The sequence below is a fragment of the Rana temporaria genome, chromosome 1, assembly GCF_905171775.1.
Source record: "Rana temporaria chromosome 1, aRanTem1.1, whole genome shotgun sequence".
NCBI lineage: Eukaryota > Metazoa > Chordata > Amphibia > Anura > Ranidae > Rana > Rana temporaria.
The window spans coordinates 623304381-623321858 of record NC_053489.1 but is presented as its reverse complement, the minus strand read 5'-3'; the positions used below and the strand labels follow the sequence as shown (position 1 = coordinate 623321858).

Below are 17478 nucleotides of genomic sequence, written 5' to 3'. Positions count from 1 at the left end.
TCAGCCCACCCCACTCTGTCCGCCTGTTTCTCTGTCAGCCCACCCCCCCTCTGTCCACCGTACCCCTCTGTCCGCCCGTCCCCCTCTGTCCACCACAGCAGGGGGCACCGTGCCAGCCACCCACCCACTAAGCCACAGCAGGGAGCCAGGCCATCCACCTGTAGCAGGGAGACAGGCCATCCACCTGCAGCAGGGAGCCAGGCCATCCACCTGCAGCAGGGAGCCAGGCCATCCACCTGCAGCAGGGAGCCAGGCCATCCACCTGCAGCAGGGAGCCAGGCGCCAGCCACCCACCACCCTATAGCAGGGGTGCACCATGCCAGCCACCCACTGACCCACAGCAGGGAGCAAGCCACCCACAGCAGGAAACCAGCCAGCCACAGTGACCCACCCACAGCAGGGATTCAGTCAGCCACTTACAGGAGCTACCCAGCCACAGTGACCATCCGCAGCAGGATGCCAGCCAGCCACCCACACCAGGGAGCCAGCCAGCCACAGCAGGGTGTCAGCCAGCCACCCACAGGAGCCAGCCACAGAGGATGCTGGAGCCAACTACAGTACCCATAGTTAAGGTAAGAGGAGCATTACACAGTAACAATTTTATTTCTACTTTGTGAGAGGTTGGGGTAGGCCTAGGCCTCAACACTGTGGCTCCTGCTGCGAGATGGCCATGGCCTGTAGATCCTGCTGGGAGCTGGTGATGGCCAGCAGGACCCACAGTTCCACGGCGAGCTCCCCTCAGAACTACAAGCCCCAGCATGGATTCAGTAAGGGCGGTCTAGCTGCACAGCAACAAGATAAAGGAGATTGGAGTTGAAATTGATTGATATTATTTACTAGCTAACAAAAGTTATTAGGCAAAATCAAATGTTAGGTTTCTTCAAAGAGAGGGTTTGTGTATGTATATATATATATATATATATATATATATATATATATATATATATATATATATATATATATATATATATATATATATATATTTCAATACTGTATTAAACACTGTACTTATATATACATATTTTTGTTTATACTGTATCGCTGTACCCTATTGCTATGTGTAATATATATATATATATATATATATATATATATATATATATATATATATAAAGTACAGTATTTAATACAGTACAGTATTAAAAAATTTTGTTTAATAAATTAAACATTTTTTCTTGTAAGGCAACCTCACTTTTTCATTGTTTAACTATAACAAGTACTCGTACCAGTTGTCCAACAATGATATTTACTGCTTTTTATAAAGAAATACAATTGATTTTATGCAGTATTGAGTTTAGCCTTTTGGCCCGGCCCTCCAAAATATTTTTAGTTTCTCATGTGGCCCCATCGAAAAAATAATTGCCCACCCCTGTTCTAGAGGGAAGCACTGTTAGATCTGTTTGTGTGGGGAATTGTGTGTTGTCTCTCCTCTGGTCTTATGCGATTTCTATGGTTTTTGTACTGTTTTGGTTTTATGGTGTTATATTGTTGTTTTATTAGTTGATTTTAATTGTGGTACATATTTTATATTGTTACTATGTTAATTTATGCCTGTAACACTCAGTTTTGTTGTGAATTGTTAATGTCTGAAAGCGTTTCGATACTTACGGGTGATTCTACGCTATACAAGCAATAAACAATAAACAATAAACAATAATTGCTCCAATCCGGAGAAGACAGCCAGAGCATGCCTATTAAACTTTGTCAAGAATTAATTTCGCCATAAAAAATGAGTGGTGGCATGGTCTTAAATAAGACGGTGTCACTTTACCCTGAAAGGGAAAACCACAGAGTTATGTCCTATTACTTTAATACTGTTGAATTTGGCACTCTGTTTTGAGTTAAACGTGCCTGGGTAAGCAAAAAAGAAGCCTCAACCCAATGGTAGGCCCTAGGCTGTTTTTAAGTCATGGGCCCTTCATCAATTTATTTGTATTATACATAAGAGTCAGCGAACAAAGACATTTGTGTTTTACTTTGAAAACAGATTTGTGGAGTATTTATGCAATATAACAAAGTGCTTAAATCTTGTACGGATATCAAGCCTCAGTATACTCATTGAAAATTACATATACAAATCTTCTAGGTACAGTAGTGAGCATATCTATGATCTTCTAAAGCGAGGTTAAACCTCTGCAAAATAAAAAGTGGGCACCATGAGATTTTTGCCATAATGTGCTAGTATACACTGGCATATTAGCACATTATGGCATTTACCTGGCAAGCAAACCCCTTCAGCACCAGTTGGTCATGAATGCTTCCATCTTCTCCTGGTCTCCCTTCTGGGTTCAAAATGTTTGGCCAGCCTGCAATGGTGTCACTCCCACGCATGGAGTCACATTGTCATGTCACAGAGCTGTACATGCATGGACCAGTGTACAAAAACGCTGACAGACAGAAAGAAGGGTTAATGAAAGAAAAGACGGAAAGGGTTTCTTCGGTCATTAAAAAATCCTTCCTGTTAGCATTTTTTAGATTTCTAGGTTTAATTCTACTTTAATTTTTATTCAAAGGAAACCTTTATCGTAAGGAAAACAGACGGATTATCTTATGAAATAAAAGTCTAAGAACTTGCAAAACAAACCGGCTTACGAGAGGGCATTATGCACACAGGACGTAAAAAATGCTGCATTTACAGGCGTCTGACAATTCGTTTTTTTTTACCTTTAAACGCCCCTTTGTGTTAGCCTATGTGTCCATGCAAACACAGCGTTTAAAAGTGTTTAGAGGCAGGAGGGTTTAGAGACAGGAAAAAAAAAAACATCACTTGAGTGTTCAGAAGAGGATTGTTTGGATAGAAAAAATGCATTTAGGCTTGTTTGCATGGTAATGCATTTTAATGGTCAGAATCAATTAATATTCTGGACAATACAATGCAATAACGCCAAATGCACATGCAAAATGTGACTTTAGGCAATTTTTTTAAGCTTTTTAAGCAGTAAAATGTCCATTGTGGGCGGGTCCTTTAAGCCTCTAGAGCAGGGATCTCCAAACTTTCTAAACAAAGGGCGAGTTAACTCTCCCTCAGACTTTAAGTGGGGCCAGACTTGGGCAAATGGGAGTAGAAAATGTGGCATTCAGTGGGAGGACTCGTGTCCCATCATTCATGTCAATGCAAGGAATTGTGCCCTATCATTGGCATCGATGAAAGGAATTGTGCCCAATCATTGGTGTCAATGGAAGGAACTTTGACATTTTGATGGTGTCAATGGGAGGAACAGTGCCCCGTTCTTGGTGTCAGAGGATGGAATAGAGCATCCAAGGGCCAAATAAAGACAAGCAAAGGGCCACACACGGCCCCAGGGCCACAGTTTGGAGACCCCTGCTCTTGAGAATCAAAGTCCCAGATAGCAAGCAAATGTGCTGAAAGTTTGAAAATGACTTTCTTAGCTATTGCTAGATCCGCCAGGCTTCACAAGTTTGTTGCACAATTGCAGAAAGTCTACATTGGATGACTCCAGTTCAACTTTCTTTGCAAACATTCTGCAAGTTGGCTGCAAGTTTTGGTTAAGTTATGTTGTGCCATAGTTATCCCACCACAGGCATTGCTATGGCTGAATTTTCATGCTGTAGACTTGCAGAGCTCTTGCTGTAGACTCACCACTGCAACTTTGCCCTTGCTAGAGACTTGCCATGCAAATTTGCTACAAATTGGAAGAGTGTCAACTAGAACTTGTGCTTCAAGTGCTTTACAAGTGTACAAATTGCCAGTGAAAATGTGCAGCAAGTTAAAAGACTTACAAATCAGCACTGCCACAATTTTTTGGCAAGTTATCCTTGCTATCTGGGGTGCTAAACTGTATTAGCATCCCCATGGATTCCCCTGGAGGCTGTAGCCCCCCGGGGCAGTTGCCCATTCTACTCCTATTATAAACCACTACTGCTTCTACCGCATATACATAATAGTAGGAATTAATGGGGAAACATGATGAAACAATATCCCAAAGTATCACTTACCTAGTGCAGTCTTTAAAGAGCTCCTTGCAGGGACTTTGCTCCAGCCTCTCCTTACATTCATGAACTGTGTCCTGAGGTATTTCCGGCAAACGGGCGGCACACTGCAGAAACACAAAGAACAAGGTGAGTTTTAAACAGAAGTTCCATCAACGAGAACATAAAACAAAGTTTAAAATATGGTAGCTCTCTTCAAAGAGACACGCAATCTTTCTTGTTTAGAGCATTTAGAGAATCAGCTTAACAATTTTTGAAAATTGTTTATTACAGAAAAGGCTGTGCAAGAAAATATTTACAGAATATTACAAAACAACCAATTTGCAACAGTAAAATAAGAAGGGATTATAAGTGAAAAAGCACCTAAAACTGAAGTGTAAGAATGTGGCAAAAACAACCCTTGCAGTGGGAGCTCCCATCACACGGCAAGAGTTAAATGCTTGTTATATCTAGGAGGGCACAGATAAACAGAAATACCTACCTTAATCTTGACTTCACCAAGCTGCCCTAATCAGTGTGATCGGCCCCCCATAGCCTTCTCAGTAAGGCTCTTTGAGGTGCAGTGACATGCCCACCCCAACCTTGCACACTGCAGGGTTATTAGTCTTGTAATGCACAAGATTTCTCAGGGGCCCTCCCCGAAGACTGGAGTTTTGGGAAGAGTTGGGAAGAGTAGCGAAGTGTCGGAGTGAGGAGTCAAATAATGATGCCTGTTCCCCATAGGTTAAGCCAGTGTTTCTGTTGAGGTACCCTTTAAAATTGCCTTGAGTCCATAATTTTAAAGGGTACTTGAGATAGATAATCTCAAGCACCCTTTAAAATAATGGACTCAAGACACCCCATTTTAAAATGTAAATAATGATTCTAAAAGCTTAACACAATGCAGCCACATCCACATGTAGGACACCCAACGTTGGAGGTGATTTAATCTTCCAAATAAACTTTTGCACACCGGTACTGACTAGTATTCCAATGTTTCTCTTCTCCCTCAATTTCTCTCCATCAGTCAGCTAATGTCACCCCAGTGCCCACACTGCCAAAAGTACCAGCATCTGGTTTAATGATCATGGCATCATTGTGCTTGATTGGCCAGCAAGCTTCCCTGACCTAAACCCCATAGAGTATTTGTGGGTTATTGTCAAGAGGAAGTTGAGACACCAGACCCAACAATGCAGATGAGCTGAAAGCCGCTATCAAAGCAACCTGGGCTTCCATAACACCTCAGCAATGCCAAAGGCAGATCGCCTCCATGCCATGCCACATTGATGCAGTAACTCATGCAAAAGGATCCCCGACCAAGTACTGAGTGCATACTATACTGTAGATGGACATACTTTCCATTGCCGGCAATAGCCGCCGATTTGATATGCGATTAGACATGTCAAATTACATCAATGTCAAGTAAAAATATATACTTTTTTTTTTCTGTTTTTTATTAAATGTTCTTTTGTTTAAGCCTTAATTAACTCATTCTTCTCCATTTACCTATTTTCCTGCAGATTTTTTTTGTTAACTATTCTATAAAATGATTAGTAAACAAAACTTTAAGGCTTCTTTCACACTATGGATTGTATGTCCGTTTTATAATATCCGTATTACACCTATTAACGGACGTTTATTAACGGATTTAATAACGGATACATACGGATAAATATTTTACCATTCTTCCTTTATTGAAAACGGATAATGTTTATCCGTATATATCCGTATACATCCGTTATATCATTCCTTTCTAACGTCCGTTAATAAAAAACATTTCACCCTTTCTTGAAGTCCAGCTCCAGAAGTCGCATGGATATTCAGGGGAACCCCGCCGTCAATTTAAAACAAAAAATGACGTGCGGTTCCCGGTAAATATCCATAACCAGACCCTTCAGGTCTGGTATGGATATTCAGGGGAACCCCGCCGTCAATTTAAAACAAAAATGACGTGCGGTTCCCCCTAAATATCCATAACCAGACCCATTATCCGAGCACGTTAACCTGGCCGGCCGCAGAAAAGAGGGGGGGACAGAGTGCGGCCCCCCCTCTCTCCTGAACCGCACCAGGCCACATGCCCTCAACATGGGGAGGATGTCCCCATGTTGATGGGGACAAGGGTCTCATCCCCACAACCCTTGCCCGGTGGTTGTGGGGGTATGCGGGCGGGAGGTTTATCAGAATCTGGAAGACCCCTTTAACAAAGGGGACCCCCAGATCCTGACCCCCCCCCTGTGTGAAATGGTAATGGGGTACACTGTACCTCTACCATTTCACGAAGGAAGTAAAAAGTATTGTAAAAAAACACACTGACACAAAAGAATAAAGTCCTTTATTTAAAAAAAAAAAAAAAAAAAACTCCAGCGCTGAAAAATCCACTCGTTCCCGGCTTCCTGCGTTGTCCTGATCCAGCGACGGGTGCGGGTGATCTCCCGCGATGAGAAGATCCAGCGTCGGGTGATCTCCGCTCCGGCGATGTGAAGATCCATCCAGCGCAGCATCCCGGACCTCCTCTCACCGCTGGGCACAGCCCAGCGAATGAGCGGCTGAAGCGGTGACATTTCTTATATAGAGGAGGCAGAGCCACCCGTCACGTGACCCTGCCCCCTCTGACGTACCCTCTGCTACGTCACTGGGGAAGACCATGAAGAGGAAAGACCTTTCCTCTTCATGGTCTTCCCCAGTGACGTAGCAGAGGTACGTCAGAGGGGGCAGGGTCACGTGACGGGTGGCTCTGCCTCCTCTATATAAGAAATGTCACCGCTTCAGCCGCTCATTCGCTGGGCTGTGCCCAGCGGTGAGAGGAGGTCCGGGATGCTGCGCTGGATGGATCTTCACATCGCCGGAGCGGAGATCACCCGACGCTGGATCTTCTCATCGCGGGAGATCACCCGCACCCGTCGCAGGATCAGGACAACGCTGGAAGCCGGGAACGAGTGGATTTTTCAGCGCTGGAGTTTTTTTTTTTTTTTTTTTTAAATAAAGGACTTTATTCTTTTGTGTCAGTGTGTTTTTTTACAATACTTTTTACTTCCTTCGTGAAATGGTAGAGGTACAGTGTACCCCATTACCATTTCACACAGGGGGGGGGTCAGGATCTGGGGGTCCCCTTTGTTAAAGGGGTCTTCCAGATTCTGATAAACCTCCCGCCCGCATACCCCCACAACCACCGGGCAAGGGTTGTGGGGATGAGACCCTTGTCCCCATCAACATGGGGACATCCTCCCCATGTTGAGGGCATGTGGCCTGGTGCGGTTCAGGAGAGAGGGGGGGCCGCACTCTGTCCCCCCCTCTTTTCTGCGGCCGGCCAGGTCAACGTGCTCGGATAATGGGTCTGGTTATGGATATTTAGGGGGAACCGCACGTCATTTTTGTTTTAAATTGACGGCGGGGTTCCCCTGAATATCCATACCAGACCTGAAGGGTCTGGTTATGGATATTTACCGGGAACCGCACGTCATTTTTGTTTTAAATTGACGGCGGGGTTCCCCTGAATATCCATACCAGACCTGAAGGGTCTGGTTATGGATATTTAGGGGGAACCGCACGTCATTTTTGTTTTAAATTGACAGCGGGGTTCCCCTGAATATCCATGCTCAGTAAAATTAACGTCCGTTAACATAACGGACATTTACAGAGACATTTACTAACGTCCATGTGCCATAGACTTCAATGTTAAAATATAACGGACGTTAATATATCCGTTACTTGCAACGGACAAATAATTTACAAAAAATAGTGCAAGACCCGTCACATATTCCGTTATAACTAACGTCCGTATGTTATAACGGACTATTACGGATCTTTACGGAACATAAAAAAATTCCATAGACTTTAATGATATTTTATAAAGGACGTATAACTTCCGTTTTTTAACATTATCTGACGGATTTTAAAACGGATTATTAAAACGGATTTATTTTGTAGTGTGAAAAGGGCCTAACATATATTTGCACGTTTCACATTGAAAAAAGCGCAAAAAAATGTATTTAATTTGTAAATACCTTTTCAGCGCTTTGTACCATTGCCGACAGCTGAAGTATAAACAAAACAGTTGCAGTATGAATCGGTAATTGGTATCGGCGGGGAACTACAAAAAAAAAGTATTGGTACTCGTAACAAAAGTGGCATCAGTGCATTTATATGACATAAAATTAATATGAACCAAAACTTATATTGTGTGAAAGTGTTGAAATCCTGGTCAGGTTTTTATTTTTGTCCCCACTGTCGAGATTTTCTCTCTCTCTGATCTGATCATTGTCTCCAGGTCATGATGAAAGAAAATCCAAAATGTTACAAAAAAATAGGAAGAAAGGGTTAATCTTTCAAACGGGACAGCTGTCTATGAGGGAGATATTCCCTACTGCAAGGCATTTCCCTCTCACTTCCTGATGAGTCACCAGAGCAGGAAACAAAGGTAAATCTGCTCATGGAGGCATAGACTGGGAAATAAAACAGGGGTTTTAACCATGTTTTACTCTAACCAAAATAAATTAATTAAGAGACTCATGCTTTAGTTGGCTCTTGCTTAAGCGGAGGTTCACCCGGAAATGACAATTTTTAACCTTAGATTCATGCTCATTTTGTCCAGGGGAATCGGCTAGTTTTTTTAAAATCTAAGCTGAACCTACCGCTTTAGAGAGCGATCTTTTCCGCCGCTTCCAGGTATGGGCTGCGGGACTGGGCGTTCCTATTTGATTGGCAGTCTTTCGACAGGCTTCCGACAGTCGCATCCATCGCGTCACGATTTTCCGAAAGTAGCCGAACGTCGGTGCGCAGGCGCCGTATAGAGCCGCACCGACGTTCGGCTTCTTTCGGCTACTCGTGACGCGATGGATGCGACCGTCGGAAGCCTCTCGGAAGACTGTCAATCAAGAAGGAACGCCCAGTCCCGAAGACCATACCCGGAAGCGGCGGAGAAGATCGCTCTCTACAACGGTAAGTACAGCTTCGATTTTAAAAAAACTAGCCGATTCCCCTAGACAAAATGAGCATCCATCTAAGGTTAAAAAATTTTTTAGGGTGAACTCCCGCTTTAAAGCCTAACTCCAGTATATTTGAAAGTTCTTCCTTTGCAGTTGGGCTTCTTTTGCACTGTGTGGGTTAACTCCTCGTTTAGTCTAGAGGAAAGTAAAAGCACATTTACTTACCCGATCCCCGGCTACCTCGGCACACTGCATTTCTCCATGGCCGAATGGTGGAATGTCCCTCGGAGTCATCATGTCCAAAGCAGGCTTTGGACTCTGCATTGGTCCTGACATCAGAATTTTAGACTGCCAAAGAGGGGGGGGGAGAAGACATTGCAGGAACTGGTCTAGCAACATGAAAGATCTAATAAGTAATCCTTCTATTCTATACCAACTAGATCTAAATGTGCAGTTAACCCTTGCAGTGGGTGCAACAAGGAAAAATTTTCAAGTTTGTCGAAGCTGGGCTTTAGATTGGCTGCTGTATTTATGCAAGTATGCCTGGATTATCATACTGTATCTTTAGCTCTCTTGAGGTAGGGAATGACTTGATACGCAAGATACTTCATAATGAATATCCTACAGATATATAAAACAATAGATGAAAAGTTGCTTATGTCACACTATTGTACTAACTAAGTAAAATATAGTACTGATCAGTTGCCTCTTGTTTGCATTCCATGATGCTGTGGGAAAAGGCCAAGCAGAAATGACCTCAGTGCAGCACCCGCCTTACGCAACCATCTACCATCTTTACAGGCACTACCCATGCCACACACAAACTTCTCAGCTGAAAGGGCCAATTATCGCAATGTCTACACAGCTATCAGTATTTGTACTGGAAGCCTAATCTGCCAAGTGGCTTTTACACTGCTGACCACAATTAGGTCTCAGGTGTAATACACAGAGATAGTAAAAAAACTACAAAAAAACGTTGAATTCCCTGAGGTATATTTGTTAAAACCAGAATCCAATCAGGCCAATCTGGCTCCAGCTGTCAGAATTCCAGTACAGAAAGTGACAGCTAACACGTAATGTAAAGAGAACCAATAGCATCAATTCACTTTAAAATGCAATTGGTTCTATCAATTCCTCCAACTAAGACATGATTTACATGCCCAATTCTCTTCTGCTAGGATATTTAGCCCCCTTATCCTTGTTCTTGATAAGATAGTACAGGCAGGGTCAACAAAAGGTCTCACCTCTGCTACATGTAGGGTATTGTTTGATAGGTTTTTACTGAACTTTCCCATTCGCTATAGGACTGGTTGGGAAAAAGATAGGTTCTATCCCCAAGGAGGTCTGAGATGATATTATTCGGGCCTCGCCCCGGTTGTTTCTTTCTCCATCACACAGACTTGCACAGATTTTTATTCCCCAATTTCTGTATGCAATTGGATTGAAATCTGAGCCTGTGCTAGATGTGGTAATACCGGTACGCTAATACATCTTTTGTGGCGGTGTCCGAAACTTCAAAGATAGTGGGCAGAGGTGATTGATACCCTAAATGGGCTATTGGATACTAACATTCAGGCTGAACCACTTATATGTCTATTGGGATACTGCGATACATCTATTTATACCTCCTCTATTGGTAACACTATAAGACGCACACTCTTTGTTGCCCGTCGACAGATTGCTCTTAAGTGGACCTCTCCCTACCCGCCGGTTGTGTTTTGTTTAATTTGATTTTGTTTGTATAATTTGTCTGTATTCTCTTAATGTTGTTTGCATATAAAAATAAAAAAAGGATCCTATTCACACATTGCAAGTATAGGACATTGTAGTAATGGCTACCACTCTCCAACTACATCAAAGTACGTATGTTTCAAGTACACCTATCCCTTCATCAACTGTTATTTTTATTGATTACAGGAAAGACAGTATAATGAAGTAATGCAAGGCAGGTTGGTTGTTAAATAAGTTCTTGAATAGCTCTACATAGTTACTCAATGCTTTCAATTGTTTTAGATCGCTTGTCCCCAGCTGATTGCTGGGGGTCCGCCTGCTGACCAGTAAGTCACTACAGTGCTGGTCATGTGACTAAATGCCTAGCCACTTGGTCATATGATCCCTGCAGAATCTAAAGCCTTGTACACACGACGAACATGTCCGCTGAAACTGGTCCGTCGGACCAGTTTCCGCAGACAAGTTCCGACCGTGTGTAGGGCCTACCGGACAGTTTTCCGGCCTAGCGGACAGGTTTCCAGCGGACAAAAGTTTCTTAGCATGCTAAGAAACTTGTCCGGTGGAAACCTGTCCGTCGGACATGTCCGATGGTCAGTACGACTCATCGGACATGTCCGCTGGGCCGAAATCCCACGCATGCGTCAAAGTGATTTGTTGCATGCGTGGAAGCATTGAACTTCCTGGTTCGCGCACGTCACCGCGTTATCGTCGCCGCCACGTCACCGCGTATTCTGTCCGCAGGGAATTTGGTCTGATGGTGTGTACACACATCAGACCAAAAGATCCCAGCAGACATGTCCGATGAAAACGGTCCGCGGACCGTTTTCATCGGACATGTCTGGTCGTGTGTACGAGGCCTAAGAGAATCGGGAGCATAATTTCCTATAGGAAAGATGTTAGGATTACATCTGAGTATAGGTCAACTTACAGGTTGTGTGTGTGCCTATACAACCAGTAAGGCTCGGTTCACACTGCTGCGCTACAAATTTTTGTCCAGTGTGAGGTGCGAATTTACCATGATTTTACCGCGAATTTCAGGACATTCTGCGATTGATGTTCTAGCCAATGGAATCATAATGTAAAAAAACAAAACAAAAAAAAAAAAAAGGTGTTAACTTCCTGTGTACTTCCTGTTTTTTGTGGAGAGTAGTGTGGTGGAATTCGCACATATGTGAACCATCAATGCGATTCCAGAACGACTTACATTGATGTCTATGGAGACTAAATTTGCAACGCAACGCTGTAAACTCGCACAAGACCCTTTTTTTATCGCATCGCATTCGTAGAGGAATCGCAACGCATGTATGTGAACGACTGTCATTGAAAACAATGAGTTTATGGATGACATGCAAATTTAGAATGTTTTTGACGCATCATATTCGTTATGAACTCGCATCAGTGTGAACCGGGCCTAACTTAAGCTCTACAGGAGACTCCCCCACTTTCAGAATACAAAGATTAGCGCTGCAGCCTATTGCCTGTGGCACTGTTCAAGCAGCTTTTTTTCAACATGGAAGATCGACTTTTGTTAAACCACATTGGTGACACGTGGATTGAAATTTGGCTGGTCCGTGCTGAAACAGCTGAATTTTAATTCATGTATGGCCAGCTTTAGAGTTTCAGCAATTAGCACTAAGTAATAGGCCTGGTCTTCCCCCCTTTCCCCCTACCATTGCAATACAAGACTACACGAAGAAGCTTATGATGGGGGTTTGTGACTTTTACTCAGTTAATGCTGGTTGAACAAAAACACTGACTCATGTATGGCCAGGTTAACTCTGCTATTGTTGTGCTAAAAACAAAAAAAATATATAATAATGCCCCATAATTCTTAGACCTGAAAACATTTAAACAAAGTGCAGAAAACACATATAAACATTGGTTGTAAGGAAAATTGTCCAGAAAATCTCATAACCAAGAAAAGTCATAAAATTAAACCTGCATCATTCTAACATCTTCAAGATTTCAAAAGTGTGCCAATAGCATGCACCAACGGCTTGCCAGACCACCGTGACCCCCTTATTCAGAGCGGTCAACATGAGCTCAAAAGAAATAAACCAGCAGCTGTGACACCGCTCCCTCATGGAACGCCGGGATAGAGGTCTATACCCAGCACTGAGTAACCTCTTCCGGCCATTTCAGCCCCGGAATGTTTTACCCCCTTCATAACCAGGTAATTTTTTGCGATACGGCACTGCGTTGCTTTAATTGACAATTGCGTGGTCTTGCGACGCTGTGCCCAAATACAATTTATATTCTTTTTTACCCCACAAATAGAGCTTTATTTCAGTGCGGTTTTCATTTTTTGCACTATAATTATGGATTTTTTAATTTATTTTTTCCTAGTAATGGCTACGATCGGTGATTTTTTTAGCGGGACTGAGACATTGCAAATCTGACACTCAGTGACACTTTTTGGAGACCAGTGACACCCATACAGTGGACAGTGCTAAACAAAATGCACAGTCACTGTACAAATAACACTGACAGGGAAGGGGTCAACATCAAAGGTACTCAAAGGGTTAAATGTGTCCCTAGGGACTGCTTTCTAACTATGGTTGATGTACTTTGACTACTTTGACTAGGGGAATACAGAGATCCGGAGGCGATCAGGTCCTTCCTGTGGCTGGGTATGGAGACGAGTGAAGGTAAGATGGCCCCCACCCGTGTCCATATCATAGCAGGGCGGAAGCGACATCAAAATGTCACTTCCACCCATAGCTCTTAAAGGGCTATTATTTTTTTTTTACCCCAGATCTCATATTAAAGCAATGCTGTATCCTGGCCTAGGCCAACAAGGCCCAGGCCTAGGGCAGCACTTTGCAGGGGGGCAGCACGGACAGTGTCCCCGCCGGCTTGCGCTACACTGTTGGGCAAATTAGTTTAGCGCCCCCATAAATCGGCCGCACTGCTTCCAGTATGTGGGCGGTTGACATTCTGCAACTGTGGGGGGGGGGTCGCTTCTAATTTTTTACCATCCCTGTCCCATTGCAGAGATTTCCCTTCACTTCCTGTCCCATAGCCAAACAGGAAGTGAGAGGAAATCTATGCAAATTAAGGGAATCCATTGCCCCACCCCCAGGCCATCAGAACTAGTGTCCCCACTTGAAAATTTCAGGGTGGGTCTTAAACCGCAAGGGGTGTGGCCTTGACAGGAAGGGGTGGGTCATATTTAAATTAGGGGGTGCACGAGTTTAGTCAGGCCTAGGGCAGCACAAAACCTAAATAAACCACTGTATTAAAGAGGATCTGTCATGCTTTTCATGTAAAGGGATGTTTACATTCCTTTTAATAGGAGTAAAAGTGACACAATTTTAAAAAATAAAAATAAAAGGTAAAATAAATAAGAAAAAAAATGTTTAACCACTTCCATACCGGGCTTTTATACACACATCCATACCAGGCCTATTCTGGCACTTCTTTCCTACATGTACAAATCATAATTTTTTTGCTAGAAAATTACGCAGAACCCCCAAACATTATATATGTTTTTTTAGCAGACACCCTAGGGAATAAAACGACAGTCATTGAAACGTTTTATCTTGCACGGTATTTGCGCAATAATTTTTCAAACGCCTTTTTTTTGGAAAAAAAATGTTTCATGAATTAAAAAAATAACAAAACAGTAAAGTTAGCCCAATTTTTTTGTAAAATATGAAAGATGATGTTACACCGAGTAAATATATACCTAACATGTCCCCGCTTTAAAATTGCGCACACTCATGGAATGGCGCCAAACTTCGGTACTTAAAAATCTCCATAGGCAACGCTTTGAATTTTTTTTACAGGTTACCAGTTTAGATTTACAGAGGATTGTTGCTGGCACTCTAACGCACGCAGTGATACCTCACATATGTGGTTTAAACTGCGTTTACATATGTTGGGGGGACTTGTGTGTGTGTTCGCTTCTGCGCGCGAGCTACTGGGGACAGGGGCGTTAACAAAAAAATTGTATTTCTTTTTTTTTTTTTTACATATTTATTTATTTTTTTACACTTTTTTTTTATTATCACTTTTATTCCTATTACAAGGAATGTAAACATCCCTTGTAATAGGAATGTGTGTGACAGATACTCTTTATGGAGAGATGCGGGGTCAATAAGACCCCACATCTCTCCTCCAGGCTGGAAAGCATGAAAATCGGTGAAAAAAAATTCACCGATCTCATGATTACTGTTGCTTAGCAGCCGCAATTGCGGCTTTGTTTACTTACGGGGACCCGGGCGTGACGTCATCACATCGCGCCCGGGTCCTCCGACGGTAATAGAGATGACTGGTGACCATCTGTCACGATCGGTAGAGTGAGAGCAATAATTCTAGCCCTAGACATCCTCTGTAACTCAAAACATACAACCTGTAGAATGTGTTAAACGTCGCCTATGAAGATTTTTAAGGGTAAAAGCTTGTCACCATTCCACGAGCGGGCAAAATTTTGAAGCGTGACAATTTACTCGACGTAACATTATCTATCACAATATAAAAAAATTGGGCTAACTTTACTGTTTTCTTATTTAACCACTTCATTACCGGCCCATTGTAATATGACGTCCACAGATGGGATCTCCCATCCCGGGTGGACGTCATATGACGTCCTGGGCTTTGTGCTGTGATATCTGAATGATGCCTGCACCTAGAGGCATCATTCAGATATCATTCTTTCATGCCGGCGATTCTGTGCACGATAAGAACGATCATAAGACTGGAGAAAAAGACTGGACAGCCGCACTTCCACGAAATTCTTAAAATGTTGCTTTTAATATTAAAAAATGGAAACAGCACTACAAGTCCCAACAGACAGTGGGGTGGAAATCTGACGCGTTTCGCACTGGGGTATCAGCGCTGATACCCCAGTGCGAAACGCGTCAGTTATCCACCCCACTGTCTGCTGTGACTTGTAGTGCTGTTTCCATCTTTTTATATTAAAAGCAACATTTTACGAATTTCGTGGAAGTTTGGCTGTCCAGTCTTTTTCTCCAGTCTTCGCTTCGTGCATTGCCTGCACCCACGCTTCTGAGAGGACACCGATTGCTGAGTGCACTCACCTGGAGTGGCAGTTTCCCCTTTTCTATAAGAACGATCATAGTGGCAGTTCCGCAGCTTGATCGTTCTTATAGGCGGCGGGAGATGACATCCCCCCTCCCGCCGCCATCCAGTGCTTCTCCGGGCTCTCCCGTGCCATCGGGGGCCCGGAGAAAGAATCGTCCGGCGCCGGATGGGAAGCATAGAGATGACTGATGACCAGATGGTCACCAGTCATCTCTATGACTGTCGGAGGCCTGGGCACGATGTGATGACGTCACGCCCGGGTACCTGGAAGTACTAGGAAACATGAGATCGGGACATTTTTTTCATGATCTCATGAAGAGGATCTGTCACACACCTTTCCTATTACAAGGGATGTTTACATTCCTTGTAATAAGAATAAAAGTGATAAAAAAAAATGTCAAAAAAGTGTAAAAATAAAAAAAATAAGTAAAATAAAGAAAAATAATAAAAAAATACATTTTAAAACGCCCCTGTCCCCGGTAGCTCGCGCTCAGAAGCAAAGGCACACTTGAGTCCCGCCCACATATGTAAACGGTGTTCAAACCACATAAGTGAGGTATCGCCGCGTGCGTTAGAGTGCCAGCAACAATTCTAGCACTTCCTCTGTAACTCTAAACTGGTAACCTGTAAAAAATTTCAAAGCGTCGCCTATGGAGATTTTTAAGTACCAAAGTTTGGCGCCATTCCATGAGTGTTCGCAATTTTAAAGCGTGACATGTTGCGTATCTATTTACTCGTCGTAACACCATCTTTCACATTTTATAAAAACATTGGGCTAACTTTACTGTTTTGTTATTTTTTAATTCATGAAACCATTTTTTTTCCAAAAAAAGGCATTTGAAAAATTATTGCGCAAATACTGTGCAAGATATAAAGTTGCAATGACAGTCATTTTATTCCCTAGGGTGTCTGTTAAAAAAAACATATATAATGTTTGGGGGTTCTGAGTAATTTTTCTAGCAAAAGAATGATGATTTGTACATGTAGGAGAGAAGTGCCAGAATAGGCCCGGTATTGAGGTGGTTAATAAAAAAATCCCAAAAAGTATGCTTGCAAGACCGCTGCGCAAATACGGTGGGACATAAAGTATTGCAACGACCGACAATTTATTCTCTACGGTGCTAGAAAAAAATGTATAACGTTGAGGGGTTCTTAGTAATTTTCTAGCAAAAAAAAATTGTTTTTAACTTGTAAACAACAAATCTCAAAAAGAGGCTCTGTCCTTAAATGGTTAAATAAAGAAGTACATCAATTATAAGCATTCTCATTTTTATGATTGCAGCTTTCATGAGCTTTGCTGCAGTTTCCTCAATACGAGTAGGTCCTCCACTCCCCATTGTGATCACATAGGTGTAAACACAACATTAGCAACCACACTGAGTCACTCATCCGAAGGTGCTATGTGTATTCCTAAACTGCCATTTCCATCTAAGGAAAATTATAATGGGTTGGCTCGTCTTCCATATTCGTTTGGAAATATCCCAAAACTTCACATCTCGAAAAAAAAAAAAAAAAATATCTCCTAAACATCTCATGGGAAGATTTAGAAATGCCAGTTGCACAGGAAGGAAGGGAAGGGCATGAATATGGGACAAAACAAAGGTTGGTGAGGACATAGATGGACTGTGAAAAGAAATAAAGGAACTGCATAGATATGGACCAGAAAGGATAAACTAAAGCTGGCCATACATGGCTTGATATTTCCTATTCTACCCCACGAGCTGAATGAGAGAAAATCAATCAATTCCTAACTCCTGTAAAGAAAAAAAAAAGTGGATGGATGAATCTTCCATTTCGGCTAAATGGCATGGCAAAACAGGAACTGCACCTGAACAATACCGGTTGG

The 17478-nt window shown here is 42.7% G+C and overlaps 1 protein-coding gene across 1 annotated transcript in view; it reads right to left on the bottom strand.

Moving 5' to 3' along the window:
- GRK4 (G protein-coupled receptor kinase 4) overlaps positions 1 to 17478 on the bottom strand; it is a 426683-nt gene that overhangs the window by 122577 nt on the left and 286628 nt on the right. The window contains exon 5 of the mRNA XM_040335342.1: positions 3958 to 4058. Coding sequence (XP_040191276.1) covers positions 3958 to 4058 — 101 coding nt within the window. The remainder of the gene's footprint in view (positions 1 to 3957; positions 4059 to 17478) is intronic.